Consider the following 13,647-nt stretch of genomic DNA (forward strand, 5'->3'; position numbering starts at 1 on the left):
ACGGGGTCAGCTGTCATAATCTATTCCCACACGCATACATCAAAGCAACGAGGCAACAGTCTACTTCCACCCACCAAGAAGAAAAAAAAACGACGGCATATGAAGTTGGTTGCATAATGTCCCCCATCGCTCAATGGCTTTGTCATTGTTCATGCGACGCAAAAGTTGGCCAAGTATGGGGAACAAACCTTAGGAGCATGCATTCCTCAAAGTTACTGCCACAGAGCGCGCCTTTTAGACAAAGAGAAGCACATGTTCATTTGACTTGGTTTTTTTTTATTATTATCCCACAAAATGCGTGAATAATTGAAGTGCTGCAAGTGCTACACTCGAAAAGGAGGAGGGTATGTATGTACATGGCTAAATAATGAATTAAGTAGTAGGAAAGCAATAGGACCAATTGCCCTCAGGAACAAGACGAAGCAATGTTTCAAGGCAAATTATTAGGGACCTGACGCCAGAACTCGTACAGAAACTCGGTATCGATCCATGTGCAGGGATCGTTCTCGGCATTCTTCGACATCGAGCTCTGGACGTTCAGCTCCAGGATCGGGTTCGTGTCATCGTAAGCCAGCCAGTTCACACCCGTTACATCCGCGTTCGACAGCTCAAAACCGGGTTGGCCAGCCTTAGGGTTGGGATTGCCGGATTTCGCGAACGTAGTGAATCGATCGACAATCTGGCGTGCGAATCGGGCGTCGTCGCCGGTCTGCTTGAAGCCAGGCACCGCAGCACCACTGGCAAAGACCGGTTGGATATCAGCCGAGTGGCATACACGTCCAGTGCTGGAGGAGCAGTAGTTATCGCCAACCAGGGGTGTGTCTCGACCGCGGTTGAAGCGGAAGTTGTACACCTTCTTGACCTTGGTCATCTGACGACTGAGGTAGCGAAGTGGGCAGAGGAAGTAATACTCCGTGCCAGCAAGGGTGAAGAGATTGCGGACAGCATCAGAGTCATTAGGGTTGATCTGGAAGTACTGGGATCCCAAGATCATAGCAGTACGGTTGGCATCAAAGAAGAGCTGGAGTGCCTGTGAGGCATTGGACACTGGCACAGGGTTGGGGAAGTACTGAGGGACGAAGAGACCAGCTTCGTCATGGACGGTTCCCCACATGATGTTAGCCTTGGTGTTGTACTTGCCTGACTTGACCAGTGCCGAGAACTCTGCAGGGATCAAGTCGCCGTCGATGGTGGGTCTCTCGACAAGGGCCCAAGTAGTCCACTTGTCATCAGCAAGAGCCTTGTCGTTGGCGGTCTTCTGGGCTTCCAAGACCTGATCGATAGGGCGAGAGCGAGCACAGTCCAAGTCATTGGAGGGACAGTTCAATGCCTGCATGAAATACTGAGCGATTGAAGCGGCCTTGTCGGTTGTCTTGAAAGGGATGTTGATTGGGTCACTCTCTCCGATAACGCTCTGGTAGAGGTCAAAGGTCGAAGGAGCAGAGAGCAAGGCGCGGATGCTGGTGGCTCCAGCGCTTTCACCAAAGACGGTGACACGGTTAGGATCTCCACCAAACGAAGCGATGTTCTTCTTGACCCACTGGAGAGCGAGAATCTGATCGCGGAAGGCCTGGTTTCCAGGAACGGCCGAACGGCCCCATTTAGAGATGTCCTCGAACCATCCGAGCATTCCGAGACGGTAGTTGATGGTGACAACAACAACACCGCCGCGAGAGACCATATTACCAGGCTCAAAGATGATGACAGAGCCCGAGTAACTATCGGAAGATAGATGTGACAATGATTTACAGCATATGTTAGTATCAAGGCCGTTTCAAATTAACGAAAGAAAACAAGATAGAGACCTACGTTGTGAATCCTCCTCCGTGCAAATAGAACATGACTGGAAGCAACTCATCGCCCTGGCCCTTCAAACTGGGGGTATAGACGTTCAGGTTCAAACAGTCCTCCTGCTCGGTAGCGCCGTTCTCGAGGTAGCTAAGCACCAAAGGAATAAATCCTGCAGACTGGGCCGTCTGTGGGCAGACTCCTTTGTAATGGATGGCATCCCAGGTTTTCGTGAATGGGGCTTTAGCGACTGGGGCAGCAAAGCGAAGCTGTTGGACTGGAGCTTCAGCGTAGGGGATACCCAAGAAGCGGAAAGCGTTCTGATCACGCCAGCCCTGGATCTGGCCGACAGGGGTATTGACCTTGACCTGACGCGAGGTATCGTCAAAGAGCAGGACACGACGCATGACGCTGTTGAAGCAGACCGTTGGCAGCTGAGTTTTGCAGGGGATCCAATCGGTCTTGCCATTGTTCTTGTTGACCGCTAGACAGTTGCTTAGGATTCCAGGGACGCCTGTGCATGTCGGGAAGGGGGGTTGAATTTGATTTGACGCGAATATGGGGATTAGCTCGTAAATGGCCGATATTTCAATTTTATAAATCCCCCGGATATATAAAAAAAAAAAAAAAAAAAAAAAGAGGGTCCATCCACACTTACCATTATAAACCCAAAACTGCGCGAAGCGAGAGACCTCCTTCTGTGCAGGAGCATTGTTGTTCAGGAGCGAGACGAGCTCTGTTGCTCCAGAAGTTCCAGGAATGTAGATGTATCCACCTATGACGACGCAAGCGGCAGGAACGGACGCTTGTAAGTACGATTTGGACATACACCACAAACGGCAGAAGGCACAATGTCGATCAGTGCTCACCATCACCCATGGAAGTACACGCTGCCATTCCATCGTAGTAACCCCTGGGCTTGCTCAGGAGTATATAGGCGTTCTTGATAATCTTGCTCGAGTCCACGTCGTTTTGGAGAAGCAGGTGGGCACCGTCAATGTCGCTGGCAAGGGGAGCCGTTGGCAGAAGGACGCGCTTCTCGATCTTTGCAGGGGCAGCATCAACGTGGATTTGGGTGGCAATGCCAAGGACGGCAAAAGCCGACAAGATCTTCTTGAAAAGGACCATTCTTGTGCGCGTTTAAGGACGTTTCTTTTGATGTGTAGTTCGTTCACTGAACACTCTTGGCGAGAAAAGAAAAGAAAGAAAAAAAAACGAGGGGGCAGATGGTAAGAGGCGTGAAGGATGATGGGACCGGAGCAAAGGTCAAGGGTGGGGGTTTGAGTTGCTTGAGAGGATGGCACTACCGGTTCCAAAAAAAAAAAGTGCGAAGATTCGAGTCTTATATATTGCTGACCTGATCGACCCCGATGAATGGCGATCGCACCAAACGGAAATATACAGAACCCCTTGGTGTATCACTCTCGGTAAGGATGTTGCTCGCGTTGCTTTGGGCGCTTGTTGCCCACCAGCGGCTCCGGTCGAGCGGCGCTAGAGGGGGTGAGCGCGGAGGGGAGAAAGGGAAAGCATGACCGAGTGGGATGGATAGAAAAAACAAGTCGGGTTGGACAGAAGAGAACAAACAAAGCTGCATCTGCACACATTATAAACATGCCAATGCAGAAATGCATATAATGTATTTGACTTAGTCGCTGCTAGCGTGCTTGATAATTCAGGAACAGGATTCATTGCTGAGATATGGCACTAAAATGTAAGAATATCCAAGTTTGATAGCTAGGACCGAGATGGAGTTGCGTACTATACACACACAGTCGTTCACCGGGAGCATCCAGTTCTGACACCAAGAGAGGGACAAAAGAAACAGCCATCCTATGCCCAGGATGTAACTTATGGCACATGGCCGCTATACCCACGTAAGCACCACCATCGACTGCATGCAGCCGCATTGCTGTATCATTAATTGCATCGCAAGGACTCAATTTTTTAAATTCGCCTATCTTGATGTTCCTGAATCTCAAGGAACTAGGGCACTTGGAGCCCTCGAGATCTGTAGATACTGTATCGGGGACTCTAGGCAGGGGTTCCTTTGACGAATAGTGTTGAATGTCCGCAACATGGTCTCAATTAACAAAAGCGCCGATGTATGCCTGCTGCAGACATCTGGCTCGTTTCATCTCGTACTCAAATTCCTGAAAACCGGTTTAGCCATATCTCGCATGGGCGCGACATCGAAGGGTTCAAGCATTTGTGGAAAAACCTTAAATAAGATCTGGGCCTTAACGACAGAGGAATTTTCCCAGACGCATCCTTTCTTCTTTGACAACAACAAATAGAGGCTGCTGATGCTATCGATGTGTTTGTCGGGCCATTTCTTGCTGCCATCATCCGAGTGTCCGGTTATTTTTTTTGTCATCATGCAGCGCAGCGGCGTTCCTTCCCGGGTGAAGGCCGTTTATTTTGACTAAGAGGTTTCCACACCCACAGCAAGTCCAAGCTCAGTATTCAGCCAGTGGACCTCGCCAGCGAGCGCTTGTTTTTCACTCTTCCCTCGGCGCACGCTACTGTCTACTGAAGAACAACTACGTGGCTGGATACAGGACATCCTATAAGCTTGATATCCTATAAGCTTGACATCCTATAAGCTTGATGCGATCAATGAGGAACCCACAAACGTGGTGCATGCACGCATGTGGAGAGGAGCTCACTCTTGTCCATCCTCTTGCATGACCTCGCCAGAAGGACAAATGTCGGATGAGAGCAATGACACATGTACGACTGTCGTCATCTCCTCTTAGTTGGCGTACATCTGCATTCTCTACCCCACATTCCCTAGCCTGTCTGAGAGCCCACCACTGTGGATACCGGATATCACCTCTGGTGCCACTGAGGTCATGTCCTCCTTGGCTGTACTAAAGACACAGGATGCGGCTCGCCTTACATATCTCCTGAACTATCCTCCTAACGCCCTCTCCCCCTCACACGTCCTCCTTCTTGGATTCAACAGCGCCGACCGCGCGTGGCCAATGGCATAATGCGTCGTACAGAACAGATGTCGCACGCTCCTGCCGCGCCTTTGACGAACCGAACCTTCGACCCTACTCCTGATCCTTGATCACGCTCCTCCTACAGGACACGGCGCAGGCGCCGATCGTCAACAAACTGGCGCTTTTTCCTCTTCTTCTGGGTTGTTTGTTTGCTTTGCGTAAGAAGGTGGCACAAGGGTCACGTCCGTCCAAAGAGCAGGGCCAGCACTCGACAGCACACCGTAGGGATGGTCCGTGTGCGATACATTTCACACCCTACCCACACCCAGTTGTTTATTTGTTTAGTCTCGCTCTCTCCACATGCCCATACTATCCATACCGCACAACTGCGGGATAAACAGCAAGGACATAAAAAAAAAAACATGGATCCATCGGACAAGGTTGGATAGGTGGGCCAAAGGGCGAGAACTATTCTACCTACACGCAGATATATAACCAGGCCCCTGCTTGGTAAGTATTCTGCCGACAACATCCACCCGTTGTAGCGATATACAAAAAAAAACGGATGCCCCCCATACCCTGCTTTTTTTTTTTGGACTGATAGTTGGATCCGGAAACGTTGTATTCGGTACGTACTGCGTTCTAATGTTTTATCCGGAGCCATTGTCCTATAAACGCCTTTCACGTCAATGACCCAACGAAACACGCAACGCGCTCACGCGTCAAGGGCAGGTTCTTTTGCGGTGGGCGCAGCCATCAACTCGAAGGACGACCTAATCGAGAGGATAGAGCGGTTGCGGAACAGTTACAGCACAGCGGTTACAGCCATGTGTATCCACGCAATCTCTCTCTTTTTTTTTTTTTTTTTTTTTTGCGACATCGTACGATCTCAATGCCATGGCCCCCATTGGGCAGTCCTTCCTTTGTACACCGTGAGAACCTTATATCTTTAGGCTTGCCGTGTGCGTTCCTTCATATAAAGGAGGCAGCACAGCGTTCCTTACTTCTCATCCATCGCCTCAATCATTCCAACAGCCATAAACACGGCCAGCCCTAATCGTTCTCACCTTTTTATTATTATTATTATTTTTTTTTGCGACTTGAATACTGTTTACAGGTGTATTGGCTGGTATATGCTATGTTACAGAGATGCCTCACATCGCCGAAAGTGGGATATTATCTAGAAAGAGCAAAAGCAAAAGATTATTTTTTTTGATGATGTTGTTGTTGTTCAACGATCAGTGCCACGATTAACGGCAGTCTTCATCAGCGCCCTATCTCCAAATCCTTCATGCTCCCCCCGGGTCGTCGTGCGCCATTATCGTCAACGATCTCCGCCTCGCGATCGTCCCCCACAACGCTCCCATACCCCTTCCGCCCCTGGAACAGAACCATCAACCCCTTGTGCTCACCCTGATTCTCCTCGACCATCGCCACGGGCGCATATCGATCCTCGCGGTTCCGGTATAGGACATAGTGTTGCGTCATAAACACCAGATCAAACAAGGTGCTCAAGAGGCCCAGCCCCAACTTGACAGGGTCGCCCGAGATCCCGGACCAGTCATCCGAGATCGCCGCGTCCAGGATCAGTTGTGCGATACTGAGCACGCCGCCTGTAAAGTCCAGCAGGATGTTGTGGATGCTCCAGCCGACGGTCGATCGGGAGGTGTAGTTGAGATAGACCTGAGGACAGTATTTGAGAAAGCTGATGCCGAGTTTGATGTAGCTCAAATAATAAAGCAAGTCGATCCATTGCGACGATGGCGACGACGAGAAGATCGTTCTTGAGGCGAGAATAATCCCGGCCCCCGAAACCGTGATTAGCATAAAGAGCTTGGTGGGATTCGAGACCCTTTGATCATGGTCGCGCTAATAAGGAGCGTTAGCGTTCAGCAGGGAAAGAAGGGAGACTATTAGACACATGTTCTCACTAACGAGCGTGCCATTGCGTGATGCAAGAAGAGGACGGGGGTTCGGGTTACCTTGTAGATCAAGGTCTGGGAGAGCGTAAAGGTCGAGAGGATGAGGGCGTGGACGGCAAAAAGGACATCATTGGCACGCACAAGATTATCCTGACCAGCGTTGCGTCTCCGGTACTCTTTCTGAATCTCTGGGCTGTAATAAAACGAGAGGTTGAAGATCTATCCACCGCAAATTGAAAAGACACACACAACGGACGTGTGAGGTCAAAAGTCATACTTTAACATGCAATTCGCTAAAAGTAGTCCTTGGCCCTACCGAGTAACAGAGAAACCCGAGGACGTTCAGGTAAATAAAGTCCATCGAGAGTCCTCGGACCGATTTGCGTCTCCAATTGAGGATCGCTTGTGGGTAGAAGGAGGCCGACCATGCAATAAAATAGGTCCAGCCAATAACGTGGGAAAGGAGCGCGCCAAAACCTTGCGGCGAAGCGGTGTTTGCAGGGTCCATGGCTGTGTTGACCAAGTCTTGTTGGGTATAGTGGAAGCGAATAACAAAGGACGATATGGGAGCTGAGGGCAATGGAAGAGAGGGTAAGGGTGGTCAAAGGTAAAAGAAAAAGCATGTCTCTTCTATTTTATGGTCTGTGGATGCAATTTGTCATGAGCACGCCATTTTGCAAATGTGTTTGCATCGCAGGAAATAACGGATGTTCAGCGTGGTTATAAGCTTGAGAGCAAATGCATTTATTTTATTTGAATACCCCCACATGGGCGCAGCACAAGGCTAAGAGTGTTTGTGAATGAAGAGGAAAGGATTTGTGCCGACACGGCGGTGAATATTTTTAAAGCGCTGTTGTTCCAAACCCATTGTTGACCCCCAACAGCTGGACCCTGAGTTCCCAGTTTTCACTCTCCAGTGTATCCAGGTACTCGGATACTTGAGCATGCTGAATCCTCAGAGCCTGGAACTTGGACAGCAACTTCGGATGCTCCACCGCCAGGTTATAGCCAACGCTGTTGACAGCACCTTGGTCGCTTTGGACTGCACTGGGTGCAGTGCTATCGCTCGTAGCGATGCTGTTGTCGGAGTCAGAATCGGATAGATCTCGAAGGTGAGAGGTAGGGTTGTGAGTGGGCGAATTCGGGGTTGTCGCAGCAATAATCACTGCCGCCGTGATAGGCACTAGATCTTTCAATGTCGAAGAGGACGCAGCGTCCGCTGATGAACTGGCGCTCTTGTGTGCAGGGGCGGTGGGGGCTGTGTCGACGGGTGGGGTAGGTGGCCTCTCCAGATAGGCCTTCTCACGTTCAAGTTTAAGGATCGCAGTGCCTAGACAGTCAACTTTCTCGAGTAGCGCATGAATCTGAGCATCTTTGCGCGCATTCTCGTTCAGAAGCACCTCGACTCGACCGTACCCGCCCTCTGCATTCGTATTATTTGTCCCCTGTCCCATAGCCCTATGACCCCCTCCCAGACTTTGCAGCAGATCCTCGCACTCCAAAATCTTGAGACCCAGTTCGTATTCGCATTTCTGGATATGATCGTTCAGTTCTTCGATCTCTTCTGTCTTGTGCTCCTCTGCAGCTTTGAATTCAGCCCTTTGCGCATGGATTTGGCGGCGGGCTAGGATTAGCTCCTCCTTGAGCCCTTTCACGTATCGTTCCAACTCGATGACCTTGGCCTTAAGCATCGTGTTTTCAATAGTCAATTTTTTGTTGCTGCCAATGCTCGGAAATTTGCGCAGGCCACTGTTCGAGTTGTAATTGTTGTTATGGCGAGGCTGGTTGTGGAGGTGATGGTTACTGGCAGAGCTGTTGGGCCGAGAAATATCTCCGCTGCTGATGCTCCATGATGGCTTCTGGTCCGTTAAAGAGATGTGCAAGAGGCCTGTCGCGGCTAAGTTTGTGTTGCCGCCAGCATATGGAATAGCCGCAACATCACCATCAGGTGGAATGGCGGGCATGGTTGGCAGTTGTTGGGTTCCTGGGACTGGGATGGGTGCGGAGATGGACTGCATGATAAATTCCGTTGGCGGCATCAATTGGGGTTTCCAGAGGAGGAGCTTCACACGCTACGGCAATGAATTGCGGACAGCAAAGGTGATAACGGCGGCAGTGGCGGTGGCGGAAGCAACAGCGTGGACGTGTAAAAGACCTGTTCTTGTAGGGGCCAGGACCTAGAGTGGGGTTTAGTTCTAAAATATGAGTGTTGCTTGCAGGTATCCTGATGACGAGAGGCGGGTTTCTCAAGTCAAAACATCGGTGAGGGAACAGAAATGACAGAGGTGACGAGTCGGAATTAAGGTAAGGAGAGCCAAAGGAGGGAAGGAAGGAAGGGTGGACGACAAGGTGAGGCAACGGTTGTAGGTAAGGGGAGCAAAAAGGCGTGATGAAGTACAATGAATCAACCCAGAGAGACTGAGGTAAAGGCGTAAGGGCTGCCCGGACAGGAGCTGCGGGCGGAGGGCTAAGAATGGCTCAAGGCAATTCGGTGTCAGTTTGTCCCAGTTCATTTTCCCGGGGGAGGGAGTGGACGGAGGGGGTTTTCTGGTCCAAAAAGGAGACAGACCCTTGCAGGGCAGGTAGGCATTCAGCAATTTGGCAAGGGAAAGGAGCCTGAGACTTCATTTCTTTTCTTCAAAGGAGTTGTTGCAAAGGGGGGGCTGTTTTGGAGTCCAGTGTAGTGCGTAGGAAAAAAAAAAAAAAAAAAAAAGCAAGGATGGCCATAAGCGTCCAGTAAGAGTCCTGTGGGTCTTGTCGCCATCCCATTGAGGGTGTCATAAAGGAGTCGGGCTCAAAATGCGTCCATGCGCAAGAGCCATACATTGAGGGGGCGTTTTTCGCAAAGGTGTACATTTAAATAACATGGTAGCACTGGTGCCTGGGCCTGGAAGCGATTAAGGTCACTGAACCCATTTCATATCAAAGACATCGCTTCGTTCCACAGTTAAATCGCAAAATGACACATCGGCGACCAACGCAACACGGGCAAACAACACTTTCGACGAGCAAAGATGACTTCTTCACATTGTGCCATCAAGTTCTATGAGGCCATCGTTTATCTGTCGAAGCAGATAGCAAGATGGATGACTGGACTAATGACTCCCTCCGCCAAAAAGACCTCCTAAAACCTTAGACGACGCCGAGGTCTGAATTGTCTTTTTCCGCAAAGAAGCAACTTCGGCAGGCGAAAGCTGTAAGACTGTTGTCAGAACCGGGAGAAGTGGCTCTCGATCAGGTGTCTCGAGGTACTTCAGGACAATGTTCTTGAGATAATCCACGCTCAGGTTCTGCCGCCTCTCCGCTCGATCCAGATTTCGAATTTCTTCTTTCAGAACCTTTAAAGACGACGAGAGAAACAGCATATTAGCTAAAATATAACGTCCACTCAAGCAGCACTGTGGTCGATATTCAATGTGCGCGACTTACCTTCTCTTGATCAAGCAGGCGCTGGTGGTTCGCCTCGCTCTCATTCAGCAACTCCGTCAAATGCTGCAGCTTGATTTGGTACTCTCGTTCTTTGGCAGAAGCCAATGCTGTTGTTACTCCAAGACCAACGTTAGTGTCGCCAAAAGGAGATCTTTCCACCAATGGTTTAGCTGCCAGGAGATCAGATAGTGTTGCTAATCAAATAAGTATAGCACGCGTCAGTATCATAATACTGCAATATCGTAAAAGCATCATGATGCCCATTAGCTGCTTACAGTATACAGGAGGTCGCTCTGCTGGAAGAGACAAGGATGACGATGCGCGTGAAATAGGCGACTCCTGGTCATATGGCGAGAAGGAAGACCTTGGACCAAGTGTCGTTGAGATGTTGAGCTGGCCTTGGTGTTTATTGTCCTGTTCATTGCTCGGTGATGCGGAGCCTGATGTAACTACCGCCGTACTGGGCGTTTCATTGCTCGCCTCAAAGTTACTGATAAGATCCCTGAGGTTCTGGATCTCCTGCTTTGCGGCTGCAAGTTCGTCACTCACTCGATCCAGGATCTTTTGCAGTTCAGCGTTTTCTTCCTCTTTCTTGGCAAGCCGATCTTCAATGTACTTGGTATTGCCACCAAGTTCCTGCATCAGACTCTGGGCCTCCACGGCCCTCAGCTCTTGCAGGGAAGCGATGCGTGTTTCGGCAGCTTCACGCTCTCGCTGAGCGTCCTTGAGCGACCGTTCCAAATCCTTTAATTGACGTGTATGTTGTCGTTCCTGGCGACGACTAATCTCATGGCTCGATTCTAGGCTGGCAATCTGATCCATTGCCAACTGCAACTCTCCTTCCAATGCTGATTTCTTGGACTCTGCTTCCTGAAGATCACTGACAATCGATCTGAGTGAACGAAGAGTATAAACATATGAGTACTACTTCTTCCAGGTATGTGCTTGGGTTTTACACGCATTGTGGATGCAGTTGAATGATCTTGCCTGTTCTCTTTCGTGAGGACCTCCAGTTGGTTTTGCAATTCTTTCAGTTTATTGTCGTCGTCAGACTGTACTGCCTCGCGCTGCTGTTGTAGTAATGCACTGGCACGCTGCTTATATTGCTGGTACTCCACTTTGAGTTTCTCGAGTTGTGTGTTTGTTTGCCGGTACTTGCTTTCCTGTGGAATCAAGAAGATCGTAACAGTTAATGAGACGTGGGGAGTCGAGATCGGCATATGAAGTATATCAGTGACAGCAGCTTCCATTTGGCGTACCATCTGCTGAAGTTTTGAACCGGCCAATTCGGATTGGGTTCGGAGCTCCGTTTCCAGCTCCTGGATTGCCTCTATTGACGAGACGGATGATAAAACAGCTTGTCAGTCAAAAGCTCATCAAGCAGAAATATTTTGACAATTTGTTGCGCCTATGTCTTGCAACGTACGGTTCTGGTCGGCTTTTTGTTCTTCCGACAGCTGCGGGTTATCCAATCGATTCTTGAGCTCCGCGATCTCTTCGTCCTTTGCTGCGATCGATTGACGATATTCGTTCAAGTTCTTGTTGGCGGCTGCGAATATCGCCTTCATCTTCTTCATCTTCTCGTCATGATCTGACTTTTGTTTTCCCAGCTCACTTGTCTTTTGAGTGAGAGTATCCTCCAATTGATGACACTCTCCCGTTCTGGCCGACAGCTGCTGTGTCAAGTCCTTAAGTTTTGATTCCAGTGCATTGGTATCGGGAGAAGTTGTCGATGTTGCAGGTACCGGCTCCACCGACGCTGCACTTGCTGAGGACGGAGCTATGTCCGGCTTTTCGGATTCTTTGACTGGCATTGCGCCAAGTGGATCCTCTGATGCTGTTACGATGTTAGGCATGCGATCACCTTGCACATCCTGAGATCCTTTCTCTGCTGTCAATTTCGGCGACAAAAACTCGTCCGTTGCCTTGTCTTCCAGAGTTGCCCTCATCGCCTTGATAACAGCTCTCGCTTCCTGTAGTTCCTCATTCAAAGATTCATTCTCTTCCCGGAGCTGATCTGCGTCCTTGCTGATCTGTGTTGTATGATAAAAAATATAGTTGTCGTTAATCTCTATCATCAACCAATTGATGCCAGGTAAGCCCATCCCCTGCAGCGGACAACCATCGACGAGGTACTTGCCTCTGATTTTTCCTGAGCAGCTTTCTGAAGCATCTTTTGAAAGGCTTCGATATCAGTATAGGCCTCGTCCAGCTGCGACGAGAGTTGGGCATTGGTAGAGTGTGGACTGGAAATAGGCGAAGAAAGTTATTAGTACCTCTCGCGTATAAAATCCATCAGCTGTAGGATCAAGCAAGTAGTATCCATCATTACTTGGAAGCGCTTGCCCTCGCATTAGGATTCCTTGGCTACAAAGGAACAAGGAAGTAAAAGGTTAAAGTCCTGATACTAGATATTGATGCCAGTGTTGATGGCCATAGGTTGTACACATGCCTTTCGAGCAGGGCTATTCGCGCCGTTTTGCTGCTGCCCTGCAAGCGGCGAACCAGGAGGGCGCTTGGGCGCAGGCGATCCCGGCCTGGAGTCCAGAGCCTCGCTGGCCAAGGCAGCAAAGGAGGACTCAGACGCCTTTTTGAGGAGGGTGTTGAACATGGGTAGATGGAAGGCCAAGTCCAGCTATGACCGGGCCAGATGCGAGACGGATGAGGGATGGTGGAATGCGTTTCAGGCTTGGGATGATGAGTGATGAAGGGCATCGGGCGTTGAGCGACAACTTGGGCAAGGGCCGTCACATGAGAAGAACACGTCCGCTGGGGCTGGAGACATCTCGACTTCGGAGGTCTGTTCCTGCGCCTACTATGGCATCTGCGGCTGCAGAGAAGAAGAAGAGTAGGAGGGGATCGAAGGACCGGCCAAGTTTGGCGGAGTTGTCGTTGTCTTGGCCTTCTTCGGCTTTGTATATACGGGCACAGAGATGAATCTTGATCCGCTTGCAACGAAGTCTCTAGCAATACAGATAATATTATGGGCACTCGGTGGAAGGCCCAGTCGCACTCCTTGCAAGTGGCGTCGCGATTTCTCATAGAAATCATTGAACCGCAGCGTAGATACACGCTGCTCGAATAGGATTTATCGCTACAACTGGCGCGCAACGTTGTTGGTTGAAAAAACAGCACAAAGTAGCGACAAAGACAACGGCGAGAATAGCTTATCTAGAGCATTGTGTAGCGAAACGCGGCCTCTGGATTCAAAGGCGGCAAGGAAAGGGGCCTCATCGGAGAGAGTGAGACTCGGACCAAAGCCCGGCCCTATCAACAACACCAAGGTACTAGCAGACACATTTAGGGAGCTATGGGGCATGTTGCAGCATGGTAGGGTCGTGTCAGACTTTGCTCAATGGCAACAAAGCATCTCTGTTGTGTAAAACAAACTCTTTCTGTCTAGGTTCGGAGGCGACACGATGTCTGTGAGCCGCCCTGCGGAGGACATACAGATCAAGCCCAAGACTGTCGAGAAGGAGTCTCAGGGTGAGAGGAAGCAGAAACCTTCCTCCTAAGTACTAGGCTACCACCTCAAAAGGCAGAGGGGTTCGCAAGAGCGCCAT

The 13,647-nt window shown here is 50.0% G+C and overlaps 4 protein-coding genes across 4 annotated transcripts; all 4 read right to left on the minus strand.

Annotated features, from left to right (window-relative positions):
- Positions 1-259: 259 nt before the first annotated feature.
- BC939DRAFT_48759 (Carboxylesterase family-domain-containing protein) lies at positions 260-3,116 on the minus strand. Its single transcript, XM_051559358.1, has 4 exons — positions 2,658-3,116; positions 2,447-2,563; positions 1,810-2,302; positions 260-1,718 (listed from the first exon to the last, which is right to left on the minus strand). Exons 1-4 carry the CDS (start codon positions 2,914-2,916, stop codon positions 431-433), a joined length of 2,157 nt encoding a protein of 718 aa, XP_051415077.1. The 5' UTR covers positions 2,917-3,116; the 3' UTR covers positions 260-430.
- Positions 3,117-5,829: 2,713 nt separating this feature from the next.
- BC939DRAFT_486308 (PQ loop repeat-domain-containing protein) lies at positions 5,830-7,256 on the minus strand. Its single transcript, XM_051559329.1, has 3 exons — positions 6,972-7,256; positions 6,716-6,874; positions 5,830-6,602 (listed from the first exon to the last, which is right to left on the minus strand). The coding sequence occupies exons 1-3, from the start codon at positions 7,161-7,163 to the stop codon at positions 6,000-6,002; spliced, it is 954 nt and encodes a 317-aa protein (XP_051415078.1). The 5' UTR covers positions 7,164-7,256; the 3' UTR covers positions 5,830-5,999.
- Positions 7,257-7,370: 114 nt separating this feature from the next.
- BC939DRAFT_48777 (uncharacterized protein) lies at positions 7,371-8,797 on the minus strand. The gene has a single exon (XM_051559364.1). The coding sequence runs from the start codon at positions 8,692-8,694 to the stop codon at positions 7,498-7,500; it is 1,197 nt and encodes a 398-aa protein (XP_051415079.1). The 5' UTR covers positions 8,695-8,797; the 3' UTR covers positions 7,371-7,497.
- A 2,046-nt stretch (positions 8,798-10,843) lies between these two features.
- On the minus strand, positions 10,844-12,933 carry BC939DRAFT_48793 (uncharacterized protein). The gene is made up of 5 exons (XM_051559367.1): positions 12,537-12,933; positions 12,417-12,451; positions 12,225-12,330; positions 11,511-12,117; positions 10,844-11,414 (listed from the first exon to the last, which is right to left on the minus strand). Exons 1-5 carry the CDS (start codon positions 12,693-12,695, stop codon positions 10,885-10,887), a joined length of 1,437 nt encoding a protein of 478 aa, XP_051415080.1. The 5' UTR covers positions 12,696-12,933; the 3' UTR covers positions 10,844-10,884.
- Positions 12,934-13,647: the final 714 nt, after the last annotated feature.

This window comes from Gamsiella multidivaricata (genome assembly GCF_025024155.1).
Source record: "Gamsiella multidivaricata strain RSA 2152 chromosome Unknown BC939scaffold_13, whole genome shotgun sequence".
NCBI classification, from domain to species: Eukaryota; Fungi; Mortierellomycota; class Mortierellomycetes; order Mortierellales; family Mortierellaceae; genus Gamsiella; species Gamsiella multidivaricata.